We start from the raw sequence: 15,332 nt of genomic DNA on the forward strand, positions 1-15,332 counted from the left end.
GGTGCCCTGTGGCTATCTCGCTGCAAGCCCTTTCTGTTAAACAAAGCATCTTACATAGCATAGTTTCTATTTTAAAATTTTTTATAGCCTAAAGCTATATTTAACACAGTACTTAAGAGAATTAATACAGCATTACTTTCTAACACAACACATATAATATTCATTTTATTATTAGCGAAAAGCCAATCATAAAATACATGCATTTTTCACAGCTTGTTTTTCTTTTCGGACCTTCCGGGGAGGCGGCGGGAGACCGCCCTGAACCCAAGACCTCAGAGGTGCTTAATGAACACAAGAAAGGACATTAAAATCCACCAACTTCAGCTGCTGCAAGGAAAAGACCCACGCCAGAAATCCATCAGGTTCCCAGATGAAATAAATAGGGCAGGAGATCTTACTCCTTTTTAATACCTTTATTAAAAATCAGCTCGGGTGGGGAGAACTGACGGGTCACGCTCACGCCGCCGCAGCTTCCAGGAGTGGTATGGAGGAGGAAAAGTGCAGCTTTGTCCGCTGGGCTGCAGGCAGAGCTGGGGCTTCCGTCCTCATGAGAGCACCAGGAGAGTCCTGGTTTTTAGGTTTGACATTCGAGGTCCTCTTTCCAGCCGACATCTTTTTAGGTTAGGGTGAGGGGTAAAAAGGGTCTTAGAGGACACTGGATTCTGTTCCTCAAGTCTAGACATCAATTCCGTGTTGGCTCATTGTTTTTAGGGGTTTTTGGCTAGGTTTGGTGAGGGACTTCTTCATTTGCATGCCAACCCCAATGTCACCTCCTCCTCTTCACTGTCCCCGGTGTCATGCTCCAGGCAGCAACAGGGTGCCACTCGACAAAAAAGGGGAATTCCCAAACATCAACAACAGGTAGTTAACGAAAAACTATTAACAACAGGTGATTACAACAAAAAACAGAACACCACCCTGGCAGCAACTGGCCCAATCTGTTAACTCTGCAACCTTTTAAAAAAATGGGCAACTTTTCTACTCATAACACCAGATGCTTCTTGAACTCTTTTCTCCCCGTTTCCCAGAGACAAAAAAAGGGCAGCTGCCATCTTTGCTCTCGGCCACGGGGCAAGATGGGGGTAGGGTGTAAGATTCAAAATTTTTTCCTGTGCTTTGAGTGTATCTTGCTTTGTTAATAAACAGTTTTCCTTTTTTTTCACATCCATCCCTTGATTTCCATTTCTCTCATTGGCAGAAGAAAAGGTAGTTATTGAAGCTGTGAAAAACGCCAATCACTTGTTTTTAAAATTTTTAAAAGTTTAATAGTAATGAAATAGTTAAAAAGAATAGTGACACAATTATAGTAATAACAATTTGGACAAATTGAATTAGGACAATATGAGACAATAAAAACAAAGAGTTACGGACGTCCGGGTACCTTTTTCTGGGCATCACGAGCCCAGAAAAGGACCCCTGCTAACAAAGGATTAACCCTTAAGAACAATAGCCCGTTGCATATTCACACACTTCATATATGATGCATAAATTCCATTCAAACACAGGATTCTGTCTGGTCATTGTCAACTTCTTCCTTCTAATCCTAACAGCGCCTCCAAGGCGGGAAGTTAGTTTCTTCTGATAAGAAGGCAATAAATTCCCTTTCTCTGAAAGATTTAGGTGCCCTGTAGCTGCTATCTCGCTGCAAGCCCTTTCTGTTACACAAAGCATCTTACATAGCATAGTTTCTTTTATGAACAAAAATTCGGTTAATATTTTTTTCTGTGAGAAAAAGTTACCACTACTGCTGGGCTGCTGCCTTTGTTATTGTAATCACGGGTCGTTGTCGTTAATGGTTGTTTTTGTATTAGTAAAAGCCCTGGCTGGGGCGAGTTAATGGCCCTTCTCCTGAGACTGTAACGGGTGGGGACCTTCCCAAGGCTAAGTTGTACCTTTCCCAGAATAGTGAAGACACCTGAGAGGTGGGGGGGGGTTATGCAAAGTGACTCCCAAGACCAGAATGCTTTGTGGAACCCCCGACTCCAAACCCACGGAGAAACCCCAAAAACAACGAGCCACCTAAGAGTTGAGAGACTGGAGAACTGCACACTTAAGATTAAATATAAAACAAATCCATCTCTCTCCTTTTGGACATTCAGTTTCAAATTTGTTACCACTTTTTCCCAAGTTTCTTGCAATCCAACAATTTTCTCCATTTTGCCTACAGGTTCTTAATTTGGGTAGGTTACAACAGTGGCTGTTGACATAGTTGTGTGTAATAAAAGAGGAACTTCGATTTCTTTCCATGTGATGCTTTCTGTAGCATTTGTGACACAATTTTGCTGGTATCCCGAAAGGGAAAAGACAGCAAATGAGTGAAAGAAACAGGAATAACAGAGGTCCAGTATGGCTTATACTCCCACCTCCCATGCCTGTGAGGTTGCAACCCACAGCAGGTGTATTTGATTTTCTTGGTGGTGAATACAGAGGCCAATCTGGTCTTTCCCTCTAATTCCTTACTTTCTCTTAGCTAATTTACAGGCAAATAATTTTTGACACCCCTTAACTGTGGTTTTCCAACGTTCCTCAGGTATCTCCTATTCAACTGGCACTAATAATCCCCATCCACAAAACAAAGTTATTATTTTAACACTTTTTTGCAATAAGAGCATAAATTGTGTGAACTACAATTCTAATTATTTCCACAATTCAAGCATTTATTTATAACCCAGCTAGCATGTCCAGTATCAGGATGAATCAAAGTAAAGTTTACAGTATGGTACTGATGGAAATGGTAATTCCCGGTCTCCCCTGTACAATTCACAGGCTAAGGTCAGAATATAAGAACTCTTTGACCAAAAGAGTTCTGATCCTTCTGTCTGAAGTATTCCTCCCCATGGAAATGCTTTATTCAGGCAGTGCTTGAAACCAGTGATGTAAGCTTTGTCTTATTTCTTAATTAGGTGTTATTCTTTGTACATTTCTTGGATCATTTGGGTTTTCCCAAACCATTACCACCCAGTCCCCATTTGAAAGTCAATTTGGTATCAACCGGTTTAAATGTGTGTGGTGGTTTGACCAGGAAGAAGTGGGAATTCTGGGATGTTGTGGTCAAACCAATGGGTGCTTGAAATTTGATATTGGCACCTGCTGTAGCCAGTGGGATTTTGGACACACCTCTGAGAACACACAGGGGTTAAAAGCAGAGCTTCGGCCCTGGGAGGCTCTCTTGACTGAGGTCGGATCTCCCTTCCCCCGTCCAGCCGCTGCTGCTGGGTGGGGGAGGGGCAGCCATGTGGTAGGCCTGGGCCTGGACAGAGATGGGAGGTGAGGAGGCCTTGGAGGATGGAAGGGTGGAGGAGCCCCAAGAGACATCGGGTAGCCATTCCCCCCCCCCCTTGGAGACAGACAGAGAGAGAGAGAGTGCAGCCTGTGTCGTTATCTTGAAACTCAGTAAACATGTGCTGGCAGCAGGCAGCCCGGCTGAGGAGATGGGGGGGTGCAGCCAGGAGTCCAGCCGCCTGGAGGAGTTTTTAACCCTTTTTGGACAATGAAAACCTTACAGAACATTAACCCTTCCTAGACAAGTGATAAGAGTGGAGGAGGACGAAGGAAATGAACGAGTGATGGGGGTCTGGACCAGAGAGAGAGAGAGAGTGATGCCGAATTTTGCCCCAAAAGGCGAGAATAACTGCTTAAGAGACTCAGCCTAAGTCAGATAAGCAGGAGGTATTTTATTACGACGCGTCGGAGAAATCACGAAATGGATTTCTGGATTATGCACGGCAAAAGCGGGTTTTTATACAATTTTAAACAAGGATTACATCATTTATTACATGCATATTCATAGGCAGGCGGAGTCTTCTGGGAATTCTTGGTCTTCCTCAGTTAAATTTTAAGCTTTTCCTAATTTGGTCTTCTTCCTGTTATCCTTGGCATGTTTTTCCATGACTTAGCTGAAGTAACTGTTGTACTTGGCTTGATCCTAACGGGTTGGCAGGTCACTTTAACTTATTGGCTTCCACTTCTTCTTCTTCAAATATTCTAATTCCAAAGTTTCTTCTGTGAGTGTATTTTAGATTACCTATCCAAATATTGTGAGTGTAATTTTTACATTGCCTTACCTAAGTATCTGATCAAAGATCTTCCTGAAAGTGTATTTTAGGTTATTTATTAACTGCTGCAATTCCCTTAATATATTTTTGAGTGTCTTTAATTCTTTTATTTTTCAGAAGCTATTAACCATTATAATAGATGGCTTCATTTCCCCCCTTTTCTTATTACTTACGAATTCTTTCGTCAAATTCTAACCCTGTAGGGCGCTGATATGCTCGTACCATAGCCCAGATCATTTGGGTTCTTTTCATTATAATTCTCAGTCTCCACCACATGCAAATATTTGTAAGAGTTAATAGTAACAGAACTATGATTATTATTAGCGTTGGGTGCACCAGATAGTTAAAGACTTGTGTAGCTGTTGGGGAGTATCCTACAAAGATATCCCACCAATGATGCTGGCCTACTTGTTCTACTTTAGTCAGGACATTCTGTATTTTTTCTGAATTATGTTCTACCTGCCATACCATTCGTTTGGTTGTTTGATTTACCTTTTGTATTAATTCCCTTACTTTAGGATGTGTGAGCATTGCTTTAAGGACTTCGACGTCCATCCCTATTTGTAATTTCGGTATCTCTTGATATAGGTCAAAATCTGCATTAATTAGCTGTTGAGTAGTTATTGGGACAGTATAATGAAAGTCACAACCTACTATCTTGGTGAAGTTGCATACACAAAAGTTAGTATTGTTAGTCTTTTCTTGGCAATTATCTATGGTGACGTTATCGCAAGCTGTCCTCACACAAGCGCACCCATTCCCTATATAATAAACTTGTGATTGTGTTCTATTATGCGGAAGCATTTCAAAGGTACATACACTATTTTCAGCATCTAAACATAGATCTTCCGCTTCTACTACAGCGTTTTCACAGACATAGCCTAATTGTCCTCTAGGAATACATGCTTCTGTGCTAACCGATTGCCACCTATTTTTGGTATTATCATAACTAGCCCAGACATTATGGTCTATGGGCTTGACAATAACATTTTGATGTATTGTCCCTAGAGTGAGGATAGGAAAGATAGCTCTTTCCTCTGCTGCACTAATGGTGAGGACATAGGCTTCAATGTGTTCCTGTTGAGGGTCATAAGTGAAATTTACTAATTGCCACCAGGCTTGGTGGTCCTTCTCAAATTGTGTAGTATGATTGTTCTTTAGTATTGTTTCTCTTATCTCTTGAGGTAATATACCTGACATTCCTTCTCTCATTATTCCTGCCGCTACTGATTGTACCCATTGTTGTGTCTGAGGGCACTGGATAGCTAGTGCAATTTCTTTGCTAAGTTCCCCTGTATAGTTAGCGAACTTCAAAAAAATCCTCTTCAGTATCGTTTGCTACCATGGTTAGTAGTTTTACTACTAGTGATTGTGTTTCTGCTAATGTGAGCATGGATGAACTGAGGGGCATTTTTAGCTTTCCTAAGTTCGACGTAACGGTACTTAATTTATTCACTAATACTTCTTGATCTATCGTGTTTAATATACCAAATCCAGTGCCAATCCATCCACTTAGATCTCTTTGTACTCTTCTATGATGAGACCTTGTTGCTAGCCATGCATTCCATCCCTTAAGGCTTTGCTGTATAAATGGTTGGCAACCCTTTTGCAAATACGTAATATCGGTGTGAAGGTTCATCTGCACCTTTTTCAGGGAATAAGTGGGGTCTAGCAATAATTTTTGTTCATTAGATTTTCTTATCACCTGAGGCCCTATAAAGGTTAGGTTATGTACTACTTTACATACCACCGGTGGAGTGGTTTCTTGGGGCAAGTCTAGATCTGGATACAATGGGATCACGTCTTCCGGTAATGCTACCTTATATGCGACAGCACGCTTAGGGAAGCCAAAACCCATTTCCAGCGCTTTCAGCTCCCTTTCACATGTGAACCTCATTGACTGATCCAATCTAAACGCCATCTCACACTGTGCTTTCCCTTCCTCAGGACCATTAGATGTTACAATCTTTCCCGCAGAGAAGAGAAGAGGGTGTAAGTCAAGGGTTATGTTTTGAGGATGTAGTTCCCCAAGCGGATCTTCTCTATAAATTACTGAATTTCGGGGTTGTGATCCGGGTGGATCTTCCCTGAAGTCACTCCACTGACATGAAATTGGGCCCTTCTGCTGCATCCAGACAGTGGGCTTTCCCATTTTCACTGGACTAAAGGTGATTAGGTTGTGTTCAGAGGCTGCCATCAAGGGTTGGATTGTTAATACTAGCCGTCTTGTTTTTCCTTCTACTGGGTCAAGCTCTCGACAACCAACTTGGATTTGGTCTCCCTCGTACGCTACTATAGAGGGCTGATCCCATACTTTACTCGCGTATGGTTGATTGTTACGTAAGGCATAAACCTCAAAGTAGGGCCCCTTCGTTCCTGTTTCCAACTCCGGGTGGATACATTGGTGTGCGTTAGACCATGGGTCTATTGAGACAGAGCCTTGGGGAAGCACTATACTTATCATTAGTCCAATGATCAGGGTTGTGAAGATCTGAGGTGGAGTCAGGATCATGATGTCTGCTCCTCTTTTTTATTCTCCGGAGCTTTCTTGACTCGTGAGTAATGGATCCACGTGGGTCGCTCCTTGATCCGAACCGCAGTGAAGGTAGTCAGCAGTACTTGGAAAGGTCCCTCCCACTTCTCTTGTAGGGGTTTTCCTAAAAGATTCTTAACATACACCCAATCACCGGGATTAAACGGATGCAATTTGCAGTCGGGTTGTTTAGGTTGGTGCCCTATCACCACAGTAGCATTCTTATCAAACTGTTTCCCCACCGTAATTACATAATCATAAATATACTGATTACCGATTTGGTCTATAGCGTCCCCATTTACAACTTGCATAGCATAAGGTCTACCATACAAAATTTCAAATGGGCTTAACTTTTCTTTTGATCTTGGTTTGACTCTCAGCCTAAGCAGAGCAATAGGCAAAGCCTGATACCACTGCAAATTAGTCTCCTGGCATATTTTGGCAATTTGCTGTTTGATGAGATGATTCATCTTTTCCACTTGCCCACTGGCCTGTGGACGATAAGGTGTGTGTAGTTGCCATTTGATTTGTAATGCTTTGCTTATTGCTCTCACCACTTTTGCACAGAAGTGTGTACCTCTATCCGAAGAAATGCTCTTTGGTACCCCAAACCGTGGAATAATTTCATTCAACAGTACTTTAGTCACTTCTCTTTCCTTATTTGTCCTACAAGGGAATGCTTCAGGCCACCCAGAAAATGTATCAGTTAGTACCAACAAATACCGAAACCCCCCTTTTCTTGGGAGTTCAGAAAAATCAATTTGCCATACTTCACCTGGGAATTTACCTCGATTTATGGCTCCTTGATGTACTTTGGTTCCTGTGTTCGGGTTATTTTTCAGACACCGCTCGCACTGGGATGTGACGTGCTTTACAGTAGTAAATAATTTCGGTCCTGCTATCCTGGCTCGCAAATGTTGATAAAGCGGATCTAGACCCCAATGGGCCTTTTCATGCTCCGCCTTCACAATCTGCCACATTATGTTCCCTGGTATTATCAACTGTCCTGTTTCTAATTGTCCCCATCCACTGTCTAACAGTTTACCTTTATTCTTTTGAATCCACCTATGATCTGATTCTTGGTATTCTGGCTTGATATTGGTATCCAGCTCTCCTGGTATTAGGGCCACTATTTCCACTTCTCTTTTCCTTGTGGCAGCCAATTTAGCTTCTGTATCTGCCTTCCTGTTCCCTATTTCTGGAATAGTGTTACCTTTCAGATGTCCTTTACAATGCATTATGGCCACTTGTGCTGGGAGTTGGACCACCTCTAGCAATCGCAGAATCTCTTCTGCATGTTTGACTGTTTTTCCTTGTGTAGTCAATAGTCCTCTTTCTTTCCAGATGGCCCCATGAGCATGTACAACAGAGAAGGCATATTTAGAGTCTGTCCATATATTAATTTGCATGTTTTCTGCCAATTCCAGGGCTCGGGTCAGAGCTATCAGCTCTGCCTTTTGGGCTGAGGTCCCTGCAGGCAAGGGGTTTGACTCAATTACCCTTTCTGTAGTGGTGACTGCATAGCCAGCCATTCTTACTCCTTGCTTCACGAAGCTGCTGCCATCTGAGAACCAGTTGTCCGCACCTTCGAGCGGCTCTTCTTTGAGATCTGGGCGACTGGAATAGACGGCTTCAATTGTTTCCAGGCAGTCGTGTTCGATGGGTTTTGCTGGGGCTCTCCCTTCTAGAAATGAAGCTGGGTTCACAATGTTAGTTACCTGAATGGTTACGTCATCTGATTCAGCCAAGATGGCCTGGTATTTTAGGAATCTGGAAGGGGACAACCAATGGTTGCCTTTCTGTTCCAGCACAGCCGACACAGTGTGAGATACTAACACAGTCATCTTTTGGCCCAGTGTGAGCTTTCTGGCCTCTTCTATGTTAATTATCACTGCAGCCACTGCCCTCAGACAGCCTGGCCATCCTTTACTTACTTCATCCAATCGCTTGGAGAAGTAGGCCACAGCTCTCTTGTGTGTTCCCAACTGCTGTGCCAGGACTCCTAGGGCCATCCCTTGTCGTTCATGGGAGAACAGCCAGAATGGTTTTGATACATCTGGGAGACCTAAAGCCGGTGCTCTCATTAGCTCCAGCTTCAACTTCTTGAAGGCCCCTTCTGCCTCGGGAGTCCAAACTAGAACATCCTTAGTTTCTTTCAACAAATCGTACAGTGGTTTAGCAAGTATCCCGTACTGGTAGATCCATAGCCGACACCAACCTGTCATCCCCAGAAAGGCGCGCAGATCTCTCACTGTCTCTGGTTTAGGCATTTGACAGATGGCCTCTTTCCTAGCTGCTCCCAGGGATCGCTGTCCTCTGGAGACTTTGTATCCCAGGTACACCACTTCTTTTTGCACCAGCTGTGCTTTCTGTTGAGAGACTCGGTATCCACTTAAACCCAGGAAATTTAACAAGGAAATAGTCCATTCAATGCATTCTTCCTCTGTCACTGTTGCTATTAAGGGGTCATCTACGTATTGCAGAAGGGTGCCATCTCCCAGCGGCCTTTCCCACTGTTCTAATTCTTTGGCTAACTGATTCCCAAAAATCGTAGGGGAGTTCGCCCATCCTTGGGGCAATACCGTCCAGGTAAGTTGGGTCTTTCTTCCTTTATCTACAGATTCCCATTCAAAGGCAAAAATCTTTTGACTCTCGGGAGCTAAGGGAAGGCAGAAGAATGCATCTTTCAAGTCTAATACAGTGAACCAGGCCAAATTATCCTTGAGTCTAGTTAAAAGCGTGTATGGATTAGCAACTAAAGGATGTAATATCTTGGTTATTTCGTTTACTGCTCTCAAGTCCTGAACTAGTCTATAAGCTCCATTAGGTTTCTTTACTGGCAAGATTGGTGTATTAAAATCCGATTCACATTCTACCAATAACCCCAGTTCCAGAAACCTTTTGATTATGGGCTCAATCCCCTTCCTGTCTTCTATTCTCAAAGGGTATTGTTTTCTTACCACCGGTCTTGCCCCGTCTTTAAGTTCAACAACAATCGGTGCTGCTTGTTTTGATTTTCCAGGTATATCAGTAGCCCATACTAATGGGTATGCCTCGCTCAGGACTCGCTCAAAATTGTGATTCTCAGGTTTAGGTTTCACACAACTGATTGTTAGGCTTAGGGCTGTAATCAGTTGTTCTTCTTTTACTTGAAATTCAAATCTGTCCTTTTTGAACTTTATTATGGCTCCCAAGTTCTCTAGTAAGTCTCTCCCTAGTAGAGGTTTTGGCGAATTTGGCAAATACAGAAACTGGTGTATTCCCATTTGTTTCCCAATTTTGTATTTGATAGGTTTCAAAAAGTAAGCTTTTTCTGGTTGGCCTGTTGCTCCCACAACTTGTACAAATTCATCACTTTTAGGTACCAATTCTTGATTTAAAACCGAAAAGGTTGCTCCCGTATCAATCAAAAAGTCCAATTCCTTTTTACCTTCCCCTAGCTCCATTTTAACCAGTGGGTCTGCTAGGGTATGGCCCACCGGTCCCCCTCATTCACTTTCTTGCTGTGTGGTGGTAGTGGTGGCCATTAGCCTTCTCTTTAACTGGGGGCATTCCTGTTTCCAGTGTCCCGTCTGTAGGCAGTATGCACATTGATCTGGCCCTACTCTAGCTGGGTGGGGTTGGAACCTCCCTCCCCCTCTCACCGGGTAGCCTCTACCCCTACCCCTGGTTCCAGGTTCCGAGTAACCTGTCTTCTGAGCTGCCACTGCCACAGCCACTACTCGAGCTATCCTCCTGTCCTCCCTTTTCTTCTCCTCAACTTCTCTATTATTATATACCTTCCATGCCTCATTCAGCAAGGCCTCCAGGTTTTTATTTTCTGGATGTTCAAGCTTTTGCAATTTCTTTCTGATGTCTGGGTTACTCTGTCCCATCATTAATCCTAACAGGTGTTGTTTCCCTTCTTCCGTTGCCGGGTCCAGGGGTGTGTATTGTCTCATGGCTGCCCTAAGTCTATCCAAAAACTCTGACGGGGTCTCATCCTTTCCCTGCCTAATGTCATATAACATCGACCAATTGATAGCCTTAGGGATCGCATTACGCAAGCCCATCGCTATCAGCTTTCTGTACTGCACCAATCGTCGATAGTGCTCTTCGTTGCCCGGATCCCATTCTGGTTTACTACTGGGGAAATTATCTTCTAGTCTCCCTGATAATACTTGAGCATGTCGTTTTCCTGTTTCCAATACGAGTTCCCTTTCTGTATCTGTCAATTCTGACAACATCACCTCTATATCTTCCCAATCAATATCTAAATTCTTTGCCATTAATTCAAACCTCTTCGCTACTCCCTCTGGATTCCTCCTGAAGTTCCTTGCCTCATCCCTCCAATTGTTCAGATCACTTGTGGAGAACGGTACCTTTACCCTGGTCCTTTCTCCTACCATTGGCATAAGTTGTCGGAGAGGAGCTATTGTATGGTTCCGTTCCTCTTCTTGCTTTGCTTCCCTCCGTGCCACAGATCTGGTATAATACGAATGACTAGTCCCTTCCCCAGGATCTTTCTGTGCCTCAATGTCTTCCCTATTCTTTCTCTTCTCTTTTCTCTTTCCCTTTCCCTGTTCTTCATCTTCACCTTCTATTTCTGTTAACTCCTTTCCTACTACCCCCCTGGCATGGTTTACACAGTCCAGCCGTGCCTCGCTCTGCATCTGTCGCCTTTCTTCCCGCATCTGCCGGCGCCTATCCTGTTCCGGGCTACTGTCCTCATCTTCTGTTCCCCTTCCATCTCTCTTATCCTCTATCTGAATTATTATATTCAGCTTCTGTGAGTTGTTCTCTGCCTCCCTTTCGCATGTCTCAGTGTCATTCTTCTCACTATACCTTAGCTTAGAGACGTTGCCTCCCAGTGAGTTATCCCCAGTCCTCGGTGTGCTAGTTTCTATTCTACAGGTACCTGATTTCCCAAAACCTCCACTTCTGGGTGTACTACCATCCCCATATGGACTTAGTTCGGGGAGGCTGCGTGTCTCCCCTCGACTCTCTGTTCCATGTGGGCTGCCTTCTTCCCTCTCAACTTCTAATCTGGGTGGGCTGTCAGCATCCTTGTAGCTTCCCGACCCCTGTGGACTATCTGGTCCCTGCGGGCTGCTTTCCTTCTTGTCCATCCCCGATTTTAATGGACTATCCTCCTCCCAAGTGTTATCTAGTTTCTGAGGACTGTGCCCAAACTTAGATTTCCACCATCGTTCCAGATCCTTTAAGGGGCTAGGATCCCCTTGTTCCTCCTTTGGCCTGGGAAGAGGCCCTTCCCGTCCTGGGGCGAATGGATGGTATTCCCACAGGCTTATTTCGCTCTCCTTTCCACTATCCCTTCTTGTCAATTTAAGACATTGTTGCCCAATGCTACATGCATCACAGCACCGTTCTTTAGGCTTTGAACCTTTCTTATCTTTTTCCAGGGCTAGCACTAGGGGGTCCTGAGGTGCTACATTTACCCCGCACTCTTTTTGCCACTCCGGTTTATTTCTTAGGGTAAAGAACATGTCAGCATACATCACTTCGTCCCATTTGTTAAGTCGGCGAAGGAAAAGCATCAATTGCAAAATAGTATTATAATTAGTTGTTCCCTCCGGCGGCCATTTCTCATTGTCATCTAACTTGTACAACGGCCACCACTGCGTACAATATTTAAGGAGTGTCTTTTTACTTATGTTTCCCCCCGGGATCCCTCCCAAGTCCTTCCAGTGTTTTAGGATACATCCTAAGGGGGTTTTCATATTTACGTCCTTACTCTGTTGACTTCCCATAGTTATTCCCTGTGTTGGTTTAACACTTCACACACAATTTTCAGTCGCTTTTGTCCTGGCTTCTCGCGTCGCAGCGATGCTGCGTCTTATTCACTCTCAACCATACACGCACACCTTTATAAAGGAATTCCTACCTTATGGTCTATATCAGAACAGACTGTTACCGGGTTTGGTCACGCGAGGTCACCTACAGACCGTGAGACACCAGTTTGCCAGATTCGTGCAATCGCAACCGTAGACAGTGTAACAATTGCAGGGGGTCACAATTTTCTTCCGGATATCTATCAACTTATTCTCTTCTAAAAATTATAGAGAGAGCAGCAAGATGTTTTCTGTAAGATTTTGCAACAAACACATAGAACAGACACAAAAGATCACCGGCTGACAGACCTCTTCAGATAGCAGTTTCAGTTCTTAACCCTTAATTCACAGTATTACAACATCAAACACAATGTTAAAACAGTTTCCCATACAGACCAAAAATACCAAGATAAACAAATACTTCTTTCAGCAGGACTTTATCCTTTTCTCTACAAAAACAATGCCGGGAATCTAACCCTGGCAACCCAATGCTAGCAACCCAATGCTAGCAACCCAATGCTAGCAACCCAATGCTGGGGTTTTAACCCAGCTGGGATTTGTTACCGGGGCGTCCCCCAGCTTTCCCTTCGGGCGGTCACGTCTGACCCCCCTTTCCCTACCAATAAAACCAATAAACAATTAAAATACCTCTTAATTGAAGCAGGAGATGCAGGGAACCCTCCGTCCACCAAGGCGCCGGTCCAGGGGGGTCTCTTCTGACAAAAAATTCGTCAGGGGCGCCCAGAGAATCCCGACCCCGGACCCGGCCCGGGAGGACCTCAGGGCCCGGATCTCCTGTCTGGTCCCATCTGGGTCGCCAGAAAATGATGCCGAATTTTGCCCCAAAAGGCGAGAATAACTGCTTAAGAGACTCAGCCTAAGTCAGATAAGCAGGAGGTATTTTATTACGACGCGTCGGAGAAATCACGAAATGGATTTCTGGATTATGCACCGCAAAAGCGGGTTTTTATACAATTTTAAACAAGGATTACATCATTTATTACATGCATATTCATAGGCAGGCGGAGTCTTCTGGGAATTCTTGGTCTTCCTCAGTTAAATTTTAAGCTTTTCTTAATTTGGTCTTCTTCCTGTTATCCTTGGCATGTTTTTCCATGACTTAGCTGAAGTAACTGTTGTACTTGGCTTGATCCTAACGGGTTGGCAGGTCACTTTAACTTATTGGCTTCCACTTCTTCTTCTTCAAATATTCTAATTCCAAAGTTTCTTCTGTGAGTGTATTTTAGATTACCTATCCAAATATTGTGAGTGTAATTTTTACATTGCCTTACCTAAGTATCTGATCAAAGATCTTCCTGAAAGTGTATTTTAGGTTATTTATTAACTGCTGCAATTCCCTTAATATATTTTTGAGTGTCTTTAATTCTTTTATTTTTCAGAAGCTATTAACCATTATAATAGATGGCTTCAGAGAGAGTGAGAGATGTTGAAAGAATGGAGAAGATGGAGTGGCATTTTATGCTGGACTCTTTCGTGTAGCCATGGACAGAGCCATGTTTCCGCGTGATACAGAGACTGAGTCCAGGGGGAGAAATGTCCCAGTGCCAAAGAAGATTCAGTGTAGGTACCCCTCGGCCCCAGGGGGTATATAAAATATGGGGGGGATAGATGTCCCAAAGGTGAGAAGGTGAGATACTGTGCTTTTCTGGAACTGGACAAAGCATCCTTAAAAAGACAACCGTGGAAGCAGTCCTGATCCCTGTTCGGTGGTGAGAGCACCGGAACAAGGACGGAAGAGGCCACCACGACACATGGAAGGACTCCCTCTCCTCTTGAGGAACTGAAAGTTTGAGCAATCTAGAGGGTGGTGTTGGACCCAGAACTGGTGATTTTGGAGGATGTATTGTATTGGGAATTTAGGGGGGAGGAGGGGGAGAGTGTTTTTTGTGAGGTTTTCATTTTCCTCGTGTTTTCTTTTTTTTTCTTTTGTGTGTAGTTTAGTAATTGTTTGTGTGTAGTTTAGTTAATAAACTTCTCTTTATGTTTAAGCTGGAGCCTGCTTTGCTTATTCCTGGTCACATCTCACAGCAGACACCGGGGAGAAGGTGTACTCATGGGGGCTCTGGCTTTGCCAGGCCAAAACCATAACAATGTGATAGTCCATTCCTGAGATTCCTTCACAAGTCCTTTATTTTGCTGGCATGGATTCACCCTCTTTCCATGGTTCAGATTGCTGTTTCAGTAGTACCTGGAAAGGACTTCTTAATAGCATAGTGATAAAAGAAAGACAATGCTGCAGCAACTTTTACCATTAGCTTTCTTCAAAACTTTCTGGGTTTAGCTAAAAGCTTTCTCCACAGCTGCCTCTTGTATCCAGCTATGCTAATAGCTGCAGAGGCAAATTCTTCTTTCTGTGAGCTACAGTTAGTTAAACAAGAAAGGCCAGGCCGATTTCAACACAAGATGAATCACATCTATTGCTTTTTACTTTTTGGCCAACATTTAACTGTTTTAGCCTTACAGACCCATTCCTTAGAACAAAAGACTCCTCTTTTTTGTTTTTTTTTCACTGCATTTCTTTCAATGCTGTTCCTCACCCTTCCCCCACTGCTGCCACTTTACTGCAGGGCCCCGGCCAGGGCAGATCCTGCCCTAGCGGGTGCAGGGGAGAATTTACACACAGCCACAGGCATGGGGACCCTGGGCGCAGGCCTTGGGTCCCTTTTGCCCCCTCCCTCTCTCTCTCTTTTTCTCTCTCTCTCTCTCTCTCTCGACCCACTTGCTGGGGCCGACGCTGACATCCTGGATTCGGCACCCCACCACTCGTATGGGAGCAGTCACACACCTCCAAACCTTGACAATTCCAAACTTGGCATACCCAGGTGCTCCTGACATTCTTTTTTTTTTTTTTTTCTTAGTCAATATAGCCTCTTTTCCCTTCAAGGAGGGCCC

General features: G+C 43.9%; 1 protein-coding gene across 1 annotated transcript; it reads right to left on the reverse strand.

Annotated features, from left to right (window-relative positions):
• Positions 1-6,563: 6,563 nt before the first annotated feature.
• On the reverse strand, positions 6,564-10,034 carry LOC132086133 (protein NYNRIN-like). Its single transcript, XM_059491601.1, has one exon. It carries the CDS (start codon positions 10,032-10,034, stop codon positions 6,564-6,566), a length of 3,471 nt encoding a protein of 1,156 aa, XP_059347584.1.
• Between the last annotated feature and the right edge of the window lie 5,298 nt (positions 10,035-15,332).

This window comes from Ammospiza nelsoni, chromosome W, assembly GCF_027579445.1.
Source record: "Ammospiza nelsoni isolate bAmmNel1 chromosome W, bAmmNel1.pri, whole genome shotgun sequence".
Taxonomy (NCBI): domain Eukaryota; kingdom Metazoa; phylum Chordata; class Aves; order Passeriformes; family Passerellidae; genus Ammospiza; species Ammospiza nelsoni.